At 48.1% G+C, this 15,467-nt stretch overlaps 1 protein-coding gene across 1 annotated transcript in view; it reads right to left on the reverse strand.

Annotated features, from left to right (window-relative positions):
* The window catches only part of NCOR1 (nuclear receptor corepressor 1), a 192,026-nt gene that overhangs the window by 88,948 nt on the left and 87,611 nt on the right, over nt 1-15,467 (reverse strand). Inside the window, 3 exon segments of the mRNA XM_087968131.1 lie at nt 2,135-2,197; nt 7,526-7,743; nt 9,038-9,168. Coding sequence (XP_087824257.1) covers nt 2,135-2,197; nt 7,526-7,743; nt 9,038-9,168 — 412 coding nt within the window.

Below are 15,467 nucleotides of genomic sequence, written 5' to 3' on the forward strand. Positions count from 1 at the left end.
TTTTCCTTCCTTCTTTACTTCCTTCCTTCCTTCCCTTCTTTCCCTCTTTCCTTCCTTCCTTCTTTTTCTTCCTTCCTTCTTTCCTGTCCTTCCTTCTCTTTCCTTCTTCCTTCTTTTTCTCCTTCCTTCTTTCTGTCCTCCTTCCTTCCCCCTTTCCTTCCTTCCTTCTTTTTCTTCCTTCCTTCTTTCCTTTCTTTCCTTCCCTTCTTTACTTCCTTCCTTCCTTCCCTTCTTTCCCTCTTTCCTTCCTTCCTTCTTTTTCTTCCTTCTTCTTCCTTCCTTCTTCCTCCTCCCTTCCTTCCTTCCTTCCTTCCCTCTTTCTTTCCTTCCTTCCTTCTTTCTTCCTTCCTTCCTTCTTCCCTTTCCTTCCTTCTTCCTTCCTTCCTTCTTCCCCCTTCCTTCCTTCCTTCTTTTTCTTCCTTCCTTCTTTTTTCCTTCCTTCCTTCTTTTCCTTCCTTTTTCTTTCCTTCCTTCCTTCCTTCTTTTCCCCTTTCCTTCCTTCTTTTTTTTCCTTCCTTCTTTTTCTTCCTTCCTTCCTTCCTTCCTTTCCTTTCCTTCCTTCCCACTTGAGGTTTTTAAGAAGAGACTGGACAGCCACCTGTCTGAAATAGTACAGGGTCTCCGGCTTGAGCTGGGGGTTAGACTAGAAGACCTCCCAGGTCCCTTCCGACTCTCTGCTGCTCTGTTATTCTGTGGTTATTCTGATTCTTTATAGACCTCGATCCCAAACCCCCTTGGACAGGGGGTGAAAGCACCCCGGTTGCCTTTTCTTGCAGATTATTCCCCGTCTCCGTTGGGAAGCGGCAGCCACAGATGGTTCCCACCCACGAGAGCCGGGCGAGGGTGGGGAGGGGAGGCCTGGAAGCCGCCGGAGACCCAACGCCTGCAGGAAAAGGACCTCGCCTCAACCCCGGGAGCGCTAATGAGGCTTGACAAAACCTCCCGCAAGAGTGGGGCTGACCTACTTGGGACCGCCGGTGGAGGCCCAGCCCATGAGCGGAGCTTCCTTTGAGGTGGCAAAATCCCAGGAAGGTTTGACCTGACTGGACTTTCCAGGAAAAGGAACATCTGGGAGGATGTGTCACACGGGCTCCTTTGGTTCCCCCAAAAAGGACTGGAAACAAACAAAGACCAAACAAACAAACAAACAGATTGGGAGGGAGGGAAGGAAGGAAGGAAGGAAGGAAGGAAGGAAGGAAGGAAGGAAGGAAGGAAGGAGGGAGGAAGGGAGGAGGAAAAGAGGAAGGAAGGAAAAAAAAAGAAAAAGAAAAAGGAAGGAAGGAAGGAGGGAAGGAAGAAGGAAAGGAAAAAGACGGAGGATGGAAGGAAGGAAGGAAAGAAGAAAGAAAAAGAGGAAGGGGAGGAAAAAGGAAGGGGAAGGAGGGAGGAAGAGGAAAGAAGGAGAGAGAAGGGGAGAGAAGGAGAGAAGGAAGGAAGTAGAAAAAAGAGTGGAAGATAAAAAGGAAGGAAGGAAGCAAGGGAGGGAGGAAAAGGTAAGAAGGAAGAGGAGGGAAGGAGAGAAGAGGGAGGGAGGAAGGAAGGAAAAAGGGAAGGAAGGAGGAAAGGAAGAAAAGAAGGGCGGGAGGGAAAAGGGAGGAAAGAAAGGAAGAAGGGAGGAAGGAAGGAAGGAAAGGAAGGAAGGAAGGAAAGGAAGGAAGAAAGAAGGAAGGAAAGGAAGGAAAGGAAGGAAGGAAGGAAGGAAAGAAGGAAAGGAAGGAAGGAAGGAAGGAAGGAAGGAAGGAAGGAAAGGAAGGAAAGAAAGGAAGGAAGGAAAGGAAGGAAGGAAGGAAGGAAGGAAGGAAAGAAGGAAAGGAAGGAAAGGAAGGAAGGAAGGAAGGAAGGAAGGAAGGAAGGAAGGAAGGAAGGAAGGAAGAAGAAGGAAGGAAGGAAGGAAGGAAGGAAGGAAGGAAGGAAGGAAGGAAGGAAGGAAAGGAAGGAGGGAGGAAGGAAGGAAGGAAGGAAGGAAGGAAGGAAGGAAGGAAGGAAGGAAGGAAGGAAAGGAAGGAGGGAGGAAGGAAGGAAGGAAGGAAGGAAGGAAGGAAGGAAGGAAAAGGAGGAAGGAAGGAAGGGAAGGAGGGAAGGAAAGGAAGGAAGGAAAGGAAGGAAGGAAGCCTTCTTCCTGCTTTAGTTTTACCTTTCTTTGCAACCTCCATCTCTTCTTCTGTCCAGCGTGAGGTCTCCACTGGCTCCGCAAAAGCTGAAACAAGGGGAGAGGAAGAACGAGAGAGAACAGAGAGAGAGAGAGAGAGAGAGAGAGAGAGAGAGAGAGAGAGGAGAACCGGTCAGATGGCGTAAAAGGCCAGACTTTGTGCTTTCCGCATAATCTATTAATCTGTTTACAGGAAGGCCTGCTCCGGCCGGCCGCTTGGGAACCCTGCCCGCTGACAGCGGGAGGGCGTCAGTTCTTATTACATCAAAAACAAAAAACATTTTTAAAAAAGGAAGGGGGGAGGAAGGAAATAGACAAACAAGAATAAGGAGGAGGAGAGGAGGAGGAGGAAGAGAAATCCCCTTCTCGTGCGGGGTGTGCGTGTGTGTGGAGGGGGGGTGAGGAGGAGGAGGCCAGGAACTCAGCCCACAAAAGGCCATCCGGCTGGGGATGCCGCCTGGAAGATTTATGGCCCGGGAGTCCCACCACCGTGGCAACTTGAGGATCTGTGGACTTCAACTCCCAGGATTCCCCAGCCAGGCCTGCATCCTATAGAGATACTTGTACCAGCTCGATATTTGTGCTTCGGTATTGGAACTATGTGGTTGGGGCTTATTTTCTGGGGAGGAAAATAAGGGGGGGAAAATGCTGCCTCTGCCTACCGGCATCCATCGGTATTTCATTTGGCTAGCGTCCTGTCAGGGTGCGAGAGAGGAGGGCTGTTTGGAAACGGAAACAGTATTTGCTGTGTGAGCAAGAAGGAGACAGCAAGGTGCCTGGGCGTGGCTTAGCTCAACTGTTCTGTACTCAAAGCTGTTTGGTGCTGCTGTGAAAGTAAAACTGAAACTGAAACTTCTCTCCTCGGCTTGTGTTTTGCATTTGGAAGAGATTTCTTTTTTTTTTTCAGGTGGGAAGGGGGAGTACAACTCCTTAGCATCAGAACTTGTTAATAATAATAATAATAATAATAATAATAATAATAATAATAATAATAATAATAATAATAATAATAATAATAATAATAATAATAATAATAATAATAATAATAATAATAATAATAATAATAATAATAATATAGGAAATATTGTAAATGCTCTCAGGGTCATTTCGAAAAATCCTTTCTTAGTCAGCCCCTAGAAGCCAAGAGGAACCTACGGGCCAAATTTCAAGTTTGTAGGTTTTTACGGTTCTGGAGATTTTGTGATGATGCATGAGGGGTTTTATATAGATAGATACCAGGGGTCTCCAACTGTGGCAACTTTAAGACTTGTGGACTACAACTCCCAGGATTCCTCAGCCAGCTTTCTTCTAGTTCAGAGGTCTCCAAACTTGACAACTTGGCAGCTATGCTGGCTGGAGAATTCTGGGAATTGAAGTCCATAAGTCTTAAAGTTGTCCAGTTTGGGGACCCCTGTTCTAAGTGTATTAGTTAGTTTCTTGTTTCTTATTTTTAAGATTTTTCAAGCAAGATGGCATGGAAACCCTTCCGGCTTTTACCGAAAGAAAAAACCGGAAACCATAAAAGTGAATTAATTCAGACTGGTCAAACCGTGTCCTGCAATGAAACGTTTTTCTTCTTGGCTATCCTGTAGAGGCAAGTCCTCGATTTACGACTTCAGTGGAGCCTGAAATGTCTGCTGCTCAGCAGGACTTTTGTGAAGGGAGTTCCCCCACATTTTACCACCTTTCCTGTCACGGTCGCTAAGTGAATCCCCGAATCCCTTCGGTTTGTTCGATGAGAGACACGGTCGTCCAAGAGAAGGTGGCTTCCTCCCCTTTAAACTTTGCTTGGCCACCTTTGTGAAGGGAATCACTTCCCGTTCTTAAGTCAGTAAGCCGGTCGTTAAGTGAATTGACTTCGCTGGTCAGAAGGTCACAAAAAGGGGACGCCAGCAGCAGGGGCGGGCGGCGGCTGAGGTCTCTTGACAGCGAGGACTCGGACGAGGGGCCTGCGTGGGATGCAGGGAAGAGGCCAGGACTATGGGAGAGTGGGGTGCTGCCTTCGGAGGTTGGCAGCAGTGACGAAGAGGATCCTGGGGTGCCTGTGTTCGAAGTGCACGAAGAAAAAAAGCCGCTGAAGCGGCACGGTGTTCTGACCCAACCGGGTTCCCAAAGAGCAAACGCAGACAAAGGCGGCAGCCCCCAGCTTTTAAGGTTTAATAACGAATTCTATTCCTTTAGAGATAAAAGGCTGCTTTTCACTAATTAACTCCGACAAGAAAGAGCCTTGCCAAATGGTTGGTCAAGGCTGCCAAAATTCACTAATTTACAAGATTCTCCAAACATGAACTAAGATGTCCACCAGTTGAGCTTCAGAGCTTCTTTGCTGTCTGCAAAGAACGCTTTTTCAAACCTGGCTTTTTATCCTCTTGAGGGAGGGGCCATGACCTTGCAGCCTGACTCCCGAGTCGCCTGTGCTGCTGTAATTGTTCTTTTCTCCGAGTAATCCTTCCTGCACGTGCCCTTGGCACAGGCTCCTCGGGAACCTCCTCATCGCTGCTGCCAGCCCCCGCAATCTCTGAAGGCAGCAGTCCACTCCCTGATGGTCCTGGGCCCTCGTCTGAGTCCTCGCTCCCCTCAGCCGTCCACTCACCTGCTGCTGGCTAACCACAACACACGGGCAACTCGGGAGTTAAGGCTACAAGGTGATGGCTCCTCCCATCAGGGATAAAAGCTAGCCTTCGGGGTTGGGTTCTTTGCAGGAAGCAAAGAAGTTCTTTCTACTCAAGTGTCCTCGTTGAAGCCCTGCTTACTCCGCTTTGGTTTTTTTTTTAAACTTCTGGCTTTGGATATTTGTCTGCCATTAGTCTTTTGTTCTTGGCAGCCTTTCACAACCTGGACAGGGCTGGCTCTTATCTGGGACAATGACTCTTGGCTGTGGATGCACAGAATTCACAGCGCCACATTAAAGAGATTTGCTTTTATACATACTCTGTGTTTTGTTTGATTTGAACAACGCTTGGGTCGGAACAATCGCAAAAGGGGATCGTGTGACCACGGGGACGCTGTGACCGTCATAAATACGAGTTGATTGCCAAGTGTCTGGATTTTGATCATGTGACCGCGGGGGTGCTGCAACGGTCGCAAGGGTGAAAAACGGTCACAAATCGATTTTCAGGGCCGTTGTAACTTCGAATGGTCACTAGGTGAACTGATTAAACAACAAGCTGTTTTATTCCTTGCTGTCTGAGCATCCATAAGCGGTTCTGCCTTCTCCAAACTAGGAATGGAGCAGAGTGTTTTTACTGGCCAGATGCCCTTCCTGTCGCCAATGGGGAGTTTTATTCAGCAGGTAAATTCTCACTGTGCCGAGAGAGAGAAAGATCTGCCTCTCTGTTGTGGTTAGCCGGCAGCAGGTGCGGACAGCTGAGAGCGAGGACTCAGATGAGGGGCCAGGACCATCAGGGAGTGGACTGCTGTCTTCAGAGATTGTGGGGGCTGGCAGCAGCGATGAGGAGGTTCCCGAGGAGCCTGTGCCAAGTGTGCATGCATGCGCACAGGGCTGCTCGTAGGAGAGAGCAGTTACAGCAGCACGAGCGACTCGGGAGTAAGGCTGCAAGGTAACGGCCCTTCCCTCAAGAGGATAAAAGCCAGGTTTGAAGAAGCGTTCTTCGCAGAAGGCAAAGACGTTCTGAAACTCAGCCTCGTGGACATTATAGTTAGTCTTTGAAAACTCTTGTAAACTATTTATCTGCGGGGTTTTTGGCAGCCTTGAAAAACAACTTGGCAAGGCTCTTTCGTGTTGGAGCTAATTAGTTGGAAACAGCCTTTTTTATCTGTGAAGAAACAGAATTCCTGGGTGAAACCTTCAAAGGTGGGGGGCTGCTGCCTTTGTCTTGTGTTTGCTCTCTTGGGACCAGGTTGGGTCAGAACACTCTACCTAGGATTGAGCTCACAGCCTCCTGATTGTGAGGCAAGAGTGCCACCTCTAGGCCACCGTACCACTTCTCCAAACCAGGATCACACAGTTAATTTCAGATCAGATGATTCATGGTTATGTGGGGAGGGAAGAGGCCAGAGAGAAGGGGAAAGAGACAAGAAAGATTGTGATCTCTCCTGCCAACTATTACCTGGCCTTACTTAACAACCGTTATTACTAGCTTAACAACTACTGTGACTCACTTACCAACGGTGACCAGAAAGGTCATAAAATGGGGCAAAACTCACTTCCACAACCGTCCTGCTTAACAATGGACAGTTTGCACTCAATTGTGGCCGTTAATTTGAGGACTACCTACACAGATGGTCCTCGACTTACAACTACAGCACTGTTTTAGCGACCGTTCACAAGTTACAATGGCCCTGAAAAAAAAAAAGAGATTTACGGCTGTTTTTTCACTCTTGCGACGGTCTCTGTGATCGTGTGATTGACACTCGAATCCCTGAGAAGTGTTTCCTGTTTATGACGCTTGCAGCGTCCCGGGAGTCACACGATCCCCTTTTGTGACCTCCTGACAAGCAAAGTCAACGGGGAAGCCAGATTCACTTTTAACGACTGGGCGACCACTTAACGGCGGAACCGATTCGCTTGAAAAAAATGCGGCAAGAAAAATCGTGAAGTAGGGGAGAAAAGCTCACTCAACTGGTCTCTCACTTAACCAAGATCAATTCTGGGCTCCACCGTGGTCGTAAGCCGAGGATGACCTGTACTGCTTTCCGAACCCAGAGCATCATGGGAAGAATTTTGGAAGCCAGTGTTGTGGCCCTCCAGTGGCCAGTGGAGCTGGCAGCAGACTCGGACAGGGAGGAGGTTGGGGAGGGAACATGGGCCAGTCCTGGAGTCTGGGGGAGGCTCTGACGAGGGCTCTACATTGGGGACAGAGTTGGGTCCAGGGCCTCCTGACAGTTATCAGCTGCCTTCGGAGTCGGAGATCAGTGGGGAAGAAGAACAGTTGGAGCCTGTTCCCAGTGTGCGCATGCACAGAGCCGCCAGAAGAAGAGAACAGCTAAGGAACAAGGGTCGAGTCAGGAGTAAAGCCACAGGTGGACGGTGAATGGGACCTCCTCTAGGGAATAACAGAGGAGTAAAAGGGGAGTGGGGTTTTGCAGGAGGCAATTAGATCATTTGGGTGAAGATCTGTTCCTGCATTCTTGCCAAGTATTGTCTGCTACAGTGTGGCGTTTGGAAGATATCAGCCTAGTAAAGGTCTGTAATTGTGGAACCTCTTGAAAGACTATTGCTGGAGAGGAATTCACTGTAAACTAAATAAAAAGTGGTTTTATCGGGACGAGGAGTCGGTTTCGTGCTGTTGGGGAATCCTAGGTCAGAACAGCCAGAAACAGGATTGGCAAGAAGGCACGTTGCAACAAACCAAGATTGACCAAGATGGTCACGGGACCGTTCTCGGCACACACACACACACCCCTTTAACTTACAGGGCTCTGGCGGGGGCGGCAGAGGTGGGGGCGGCTCTTCAGCAGCAGCTGCTGCAGCCGCGTTCGCCGCGGCGGCTTCGTTGGTCATCGATCGGGTGACCCGGCCTTTTCGTCGGCCTTGGCTGTTGGCCGTCTTACGCCCTCTTGGAGCGGTGGGCTCCCGTTCTTCGGACTCCTCTGGCTGGACTTCGATTTTCTCCTTTTCCTTGATATTTTCCCTGGGGAGACATGGGGGGAAAAAAAAAAGAAATCGGGAATGGGCAGGGCAGGGTAAGCTGGACGGATAGGGCCATGGTACGAAAGAGCGTGAGCTCACCTGGCCAGCTCCTGGCTGGAGGAGGAGGAGGAAGACTGTGGGGTCCTTGGTGCTCTCTGAGCTTGATGGTTTTCTGGCAGACATTTCTTGACCCAACTAGGTAATGTCATCAATGTTACAAAGGAATGGGGTTTATGAAAAGGAGGAGGAGGGGGAGGGGTGGAGGAGGAGGAGGAGAACTGTGGGATTCTTGGTGCTCTCTGATTCTTGGTGCTCTTCTTCTCCTCCTCCCTCCCTCCACCACTTCTGCCATTGATGATGTTACCTAGTTGGGTCATGAAACGTCTGCCAGAAAACAAGCAAGCTCAGATAGTACCAAGGATCCTTCAGTCCTGCTTCTTCTCCTTCCTTCCTTCCTTCCTTCCTTCCTTCCTTCCTTCCTTCCTTCCTTCCTTTCCCTTCCTTCCTTCTCGTTTTCCTTCCTTCCTTCCTTCCTTTTCCTTCCTTCCTTCCTTCCTTCCTTCCTTCCTTCCTTCCTTCCTTCCTTCCTCCTTTCTCCTATTCCTCCTCTTCTTCTCTCCACCCTTTCTAGCACTGATGATGTTACTTAGCTAGTTAATGAAACGTCTGCAAGAAAACCACCCAGCTCAGAGAGAACCAAGGACCCTTCAGTCCTCCTTCTCCTTCCTTCCTTCCTTCCTTCCTTCCTTCCTTTCCTCCTTTCTCCTATTCCTCCTCGTCTTCTCTCCACCCCTTCTAGCACTGATGATGTTACTTAGCTGGTTAATGAAACGTCTGCAAGAAAACCACCCAGCTCAGAGAGAACCAAGGACCCTTCAGTCCTCCTTCTTCTCCCTCCTTCTCCTCCTCCTTCCTTCCTTCCTTCCTTCCTTCCTTCCTTCCTTCCTTCCTTCCTTCCTCCTTTCTCCTATTCCTCCTCCTCCTCCCTCCCTCCTTCCCAACTGTGGCAAGAAAAGTCGTAAAACAGGACAAACTCCCTTCTCAAAGGTTTCACTTAGGAACATAAAACTGGGGCTCGATTGTGGTCGTAACTAGAGGACTCCCTGCGTTTCCACGCTCCCTGTAATCAACCGGGATTCTTTGAAAGGCCTTTTACGACGCCAAGGAAACGCTACTACAGACGCACACCATGCGCTCACCCCCTGCACACGGACAGACAAACACACCCGTGAAGAAACACAGACACACACACACATCCCCAAACACACACACACACACACACCGGATGGACTTACTTGGATTCCTCCTTCTCGTCTTTTTCCTCCTCATCTCTTTTCTCCTCCTCCTTTTTCTCAGTTTTCTCCGCTTTCTCCTCCTCTATTTTTTCTTCGACTTTTTCTTCTTGAGAAGGGCGAGAGATCTGTTGCTGAAACGAGAGGCCGTTCGAATTACAGGCGGCCCCCCGACTTACAACTTAACTCGCTTAGTGACCGTTCCAAGTGGTGACGCTGCTGGGGGGGAGGGGGGGAGGAAGGGACTTCGGACCGTTTTTCACACTTACGACTGGGAAGGGGCTGCATCGCCATGATCCAAATTCGGACGCTCGTATTTACGATGGTCACAGTTGTCCCCGGGGGGTGTGTGTCATATGATCCCTCCCCCCCTTTTGAGGCCTTCTGATGAGGGGAAACCAGATTCACGTGATAAACTTAACAAATTGAAGCGATTCGCTTAACGACGGTGGCCAGAAAGGACATAAAACGGGAGACAATTCCCTTAATTCACTTAGCGACAGACATTTGAGGCTACAATGTGGTTGTAAGTCCAAAGCATGGGGGGAGGGGGAAGAGAGGAGTTTCAGGATGGGAGGGAGATCAGAAAACAAAAATGCAAGGGGTCCTTGACTTATGACCGGCTGCTTAACAACCGTTCAAAGTTACGAAAAGCCCTCCGAAAAGGTACATATGACTTGGTTCCGAAGTTGCGACGCTGCTCTCCCCCCCCCCCCCGGGCACGATCCCATGACCTCATTTGAGGTGCTCAGCCACCAGCCAGATTTTACAATATTTTTGCCCAAACTTGAATTGTTCAGGAAATAAAACCCCATAGCAAAATGTTTCGCTTAATGACCTCTGCATTTGTTTTATGGCCACTAACCACAGCCAGAAGAAAGCTCGTATAAAGTCCGGGTCAGACACGTCACAACCTGCTTTATCCAACCATACACGACTTATGAACCGTAATGGGCAGGCTCTATTATGGTCAGATCTTTTGAGGACTACGGATATTTTAAGGAGAAAGAAAAGATTTCCCAGAAGAATTTTCAGTCAGAGAGGGATCTGCAGTGACAAAATTAGAAGCACACTTACGCATTCTCAAAAAGCCTGGTCATCCTCGCCTGACAACGGTTCATTTAGATAACAGATAGCAGATCATCAGAGTTGGAAGGTACCTTGTAGGTCATCTAGTCCAACCCCCCACCCAAGCAGGAGACCCTACACCATTGCTGACAGAGGGCAGTCCAGTCTCTTCTTGAAAGCCTCCAGGGATGAAGCTCCCACAACTTCCGAAGGCAACTTCTGTTCCGTGGGTGGATTGTTCTCACGGTCAGAAAGTTTCTCCTTATTTCTAGGTTGAATCTCTCCTTGTTCAGCTTCCATCCGTTATTCCTTGTCTGGCCTACAGGCCCTTTAGAAAATAGCTTGACCCCCTTCCTCCTCTCTGGAGTAGCCCCTCAAGTATTGGAAGGAAGGAAAGAGGGGTGAGGGACAGATAAGGAAGGAAGAGGGAGGAGAGAGAGATAAGAAGGGATAGAAAGTAAGAAAGAGAGAGTGGAAGGAAGGAAGGAAGGAAGGAAGGAAGGAAGGAAGGAAGGAAGGAAGGAAGGAAGGAAGGAAGGAAGGAAAAGAAAAGAGAAATAATGGGCCAACCCAGTGTTTGAAAGAAAACTAAGAGCTGAAGTAAAATCCATTTGTTGGTCATCCAAGCCATTGTTTACCTTTTTTAAAATTAAGTACTTCTGTTCCTCAGCCAAGTCCAACATTTTCCCTGAAACACACACACACACAGACACACAAAAACAGAGGCACGGACACGTTCCTGCATGACAGCCTCTGTCACACTCGATGTCAGCTGTTGCTAGTTTAAAATACCCCTGCAATATTTAGATGAATAGGTTGGAGAGTAGAGGGGGGGGCAGGGAGGGGGGGCAGTGGGATCGTGTTTCTGGCCAGGAATCCCCCAACACATGTCTTGCCTCCTCGATTTATTTAGAAGAGCCGGAGGCCTTGCCAAGGCAAATAATCCCATGTTGCTCCCAGATGGGCTACAGAACTGTGTTTGCTTGTGAGGTTTGTTGTGAGTGCGTCCTTGCATGAGTGAGTGAGAAAGAGAGCGGGAAGCAGGGAAACAGAAAGAAAGAGAGGGAAAGAAAGAGAGAAAGTACAGAGAGAAAGAGAAGAGAGAGAGAAAGGGAGAGGAGAAGGAGAAATGGAGAGAGAGAGAGAAAGAAAGAAAGAGAAAGAAAAAGAGAAGGAAGAGAAAAGGGAGAAAGAGAGAGAGAAAAGAGGGAAAGAGAAGGAGAAAGCAAGATAAAGGGAGAAAAGAGAGAAGAAAAAGAAAAAGAGAGGGAAAGAGAGAAAGAGAAAGAGAGGAAAAGAAAAGAGAGAGGGAGATATAGGGAGAAAGAGAGAAAGAAGAGAAGGAGAGAAAAAAAGAGGGAGAGGAAGAGAAGAAAAAGGTAAAGAGAGAAAAAAGACTAAGAAGAGAAGAGAAAGAAAGAGAGGGAAAGAAAGAGAGAGAAAAAGGAGAGGGAGAAAGAGAGAAGGGAGATATAGGGAGAGAAAGAGAAAGAAAGAGAAGGAGAAGGAGAAAGAAAGAGGGAGAGGGAGAGAACGCAAGAAAAAGGTAAAAAGAGAGAAAGAAAAAAAGACTAAGAAAGAGAAGAGAAAGGGAAAGAGAGAGAAAGGGAGAAAGAAAAAGAGAAAGAGAGGGAAAGAGAAAGAGAGAAGGAGATATAGGGGAGAAAAAGAAAGAAAGAGAAAGGGAGAGAAAGAAAGAGGGAGAGGGAGAGAGCAGAAAAAGGTAAAAGAGAAAGAAAAAGACAGAAAGGGAAAGAGAGGGAAAGGGAAAGAGAAGGAGAAAAGAGACATGGGAGAGAGAAAGAAAGAGAAAGAGAAAGAGAGAGACAGAGAGAACCAGATGGAGTCTTTGTTGCAGGGGCAAGTTTAAAACCTGTGGACTTCCAACTCCCAGAATTCCCCAGCCAAGCCATGCTTGAAGTCCACAGGTCTTAAACTTGCCCGGGTTGGCCATCCTTGCTAAGACACAATTCATCTCGACGGCTGGAAAAAACGACGACACAAACATTTTGCGGGTCAAGATTGCTGCAGCGTTCGGCCTTTTCGACAGGCATCTCTAAGCCACCTTGTGAGTAAGCCCAGGCCTCCATGCTAGAAAGTGGGTCTGAGTTCTAATCCTGCCTTAGGCAGGAAAGCCGGCTGGCTGACTTTGGGCCAGTCCTTCTTTCTCAGCCCGGCCCCACCTCACAGGATTGTGGAGGGGGAGGAGGAGGGAGGAGGGAGGAGGAGGAGGAGGAGGAGGAGGAGGGAGGAGGAGGAGGAGGAGGAGGGTGGGGAGGTGGGAGGAGCTGGGTGGTTTTCTGGCAGACATTTCATGACCCAACTAGGTAACGTCATCAGTGCTAGAAAGGAGTGGGGTTTATGAAGGAGGAGGAGGGGAAGAGGAGGAGAAAGGCAGGGAGGAGGATTAGGCATGTCTACCACCTTGAGCTATTTGTAAAAAAAAATGTTGTTATTGTTGTTATTGTTATTATTATTGTTATTATTAAATCTTTAGTGAGATTCATAGCTGGTTGATAGTTCAACAGCTCGAGTCCTAACCGAGGACCTAGGAACAGGTAGCGTAAATATAAACTGTTCCGAGTATCATCATCATCATCATCATCATCATCATCATCATCATCATCCTTTAGTGAGATTCACAGCCTTTGGGGCTGGTTGGCAGCTCAACAGCTCGAGTCCTAACCGAGACCCAGGAACTGTTCAGGTAGCGTCGGAGGATATAAGCTGTTCCACGTAGGGTGGGTTTTTTGTAGAATCGGGGTATTCAAGTCTGATAAATTCAGGATTTCCAAATAGCGAGGCAGCCCTTTAGGTATGGCTCCAAGGGCTCCATTTACAATTGGGATAACACACGGTTTCTTTTTCCAAAGTCGCTCAACTTCAATTTGCAAGTCCCGATACTCGGTGATTTGTTTTTCTTGCGGCGTGCCTACCATTCGTGCACCGCCAGGTATTGCAATGTCAATGAACCACAAACTCTTTTCTTCTCAACTCCTGTTACGTCAGGTGTGTTGTGGGTGGGGCCAAGTGCCTGTCCGTCTGAATTCTGAAGTCCCACAAGATCTTGACTTTGTCATTCTCCAGAACCTTCCCAACCTGATGGTCCCAGTAGTTGTTACTATAACTCAAATCCAAACTTTTGGCAGTTCCCAGTGGAATGATTTTAGCAACTGTACCCACTGATTAAATGGTCAACTCTTTGTTGTACCCACTGATTAAATGGTCAACTCTTTCTCATTACAGAGGCGGCATTTGCAGTTGGTGCTAGCATGCTGAATCTTTGCCTTCATGCAATTTGTGGCTAAGGCTTGTTCTTGAGTAGCCAAAATAAAGCCTTCAGTTTCTTTTTTTCAGTATTCCTGATTTTAGCCAATTCCAAGTAAGTTTTTGGTCAGCTTTGGGTCAGGTTACCACTACTACTACAACCACTATTATTATTATTATTATTATTATTATTATTATTATTATTATTATTATTATTATTATTATTATTGGATACACAGGTGGTCCTCGACTTACGACCACAACTGAGCACAGAATTTACCCTGCTAAGCGAGATATTCATTCAGTGAGTTTTGCCCCATTTTACGACCTTTCTTGCCACCGTTATTAAAAGAATCGCTGCAGTGGTCATACGGTCGTTAAGTGAATCCGGCTTCCCCCCTTGAATTGGCTGGTCAGAAGGACGCAATAGGGGATCAGGTGACCCTGCCGGGGCGCTGTGACCGTCGTAAATATGAGACCGTTGCTGAGCGCCCGAATTTGGATCACGGGGATGCTTGCCCTGGTCCCAAGTGTGAAAAACCGGTCACGACTCACGTGTTTTCAGTGCTGTTGCCGACGGACAACGGATGGTCACAAAATGAACCGTTGTTAAGTCGAGGACTACCCGTACACCTAAATAAACCCACCTATGTAAGGCATAAGTGAGGGACGTCACCCCGTGTTGAAGAACAAATTTTTATCTTACGCAGCCAAAGAAAGTTGTGAATCTAATCGCTCCGGGATGCGATGGGCAGTGTATAATGAATAAATGTATTAAACAAATAACATTTAATATAATAAATGTATTAAATGCCCTACAGAGAGGGTGTTGAGACTGTGGGGTCCCTGGTGCTCTCTGAGCTGGGTGGTTTCCTTGCAGGCGTTTTGTTACCGACGTTCATTACTTGCACTGATGATGTTAGCTAGTTGAGTCATGAAACGTCTGCAAAGAAACGTCTGCAAGCTCCCATGGTCCTTCGCCTCCCTCTCCCTCTCCTTCTAGCACTGATGATGTTATCTAGTGGGGTTATGAAACGTCTGCAAGAAAACCACCAAGCTCAGAGAGCACTAAGGACTTCACAGTCCTCTTCCTCCTCCTCCTCCTCATCTTCCTCCTCCTCCTCCACCCCCCCAAACCCCTCCTATCATTGCTGAGGCTATTGAGAAATGAAACTTCTGCAAGGAAACCACCAAAACAGCACCAAGGACCCTAGAGTTCTCCTCCTCCTCCTCTTCCCCCCCCCTCCTAGCACTGAGGATGTTACACCGTTTGGTCATGAAACGTCAGCAAGGAAACCACCCAGCCCAGAAAGGCACCCAGAACTCCACAAATAAATACCGGTAAGCTTCGACTTACAGCAACAGGTTCATTTTTGTTCGAAGCTCTAACGGCACTGGGGGAAAAAAGGGACTTATGACCATTTTTCACACTTATGACTGTTGCACCATGCCCCTGGTCACGTGATCAAAAGTCAGACGCTTGGCCACGGATTCAGATTGATGACGGTCGCAGCCGTCCCGGGGTGGACGCGATCCCCTTTGGCAACCTTCTGTCCACGGGGAAGCCAGATTCACTTAAGGACCAGGTGACTAATTTTAAGAACTGCACTTAGGATGAAGGACCTGGAAACCCCAACACAGAAATCACAACTGGGGGGAAACAACCAAGGATTTTTTTTAAAAAAACCCTGCTCTCTGGACAGTGGAAATAAGCAAAATAGCCCATTCAGAACCGCGCAAGAAGCATCCGCTGAACAGGCCCAGGCCCCAACCCTCCCATCGGCCGGGGATTCCAAGTCTTTCTTTTAAAAAAAGAGGCTGAAATTTGAAATCATGTGGAGGAGAATTCCTGCTCCTCTCCCCACACCCCAATCCCTTTGCCAGCCACTGGCAGGAGATTTGGGGTGCGATGAGTTGAATTGCAAATTTTCAAAGTAAGAAAGAGGGACGGCACCAAGCCCGGTTAAAAGATCAACCAATGAAACTGGTTCCGAAGTTGGAATCTCTCGCAAACACCCCCCCCACCACCCCCCAGTTTTAAAAAGATGCTCTAAGTTCATTATTCAGCGAATTGAGCAAACCCAACTGCCTGCCCAAA

The sequence above is a fragment of the Notechis scutatus genome, chromosome 1 (assembly GCF_049901735.1).
Source record: "Notechis scutatus isolate UNSWTSFEM ecotype Mainland chromosome 1, rNotScu1.2, whole genome shotgun sequence".
Taxonomy (NCBI): Eukaryota; Metazoa; Chordata; class Lepidosauria; order Squamata; family Elapidae; genus Notechis; species Notechis scutatus.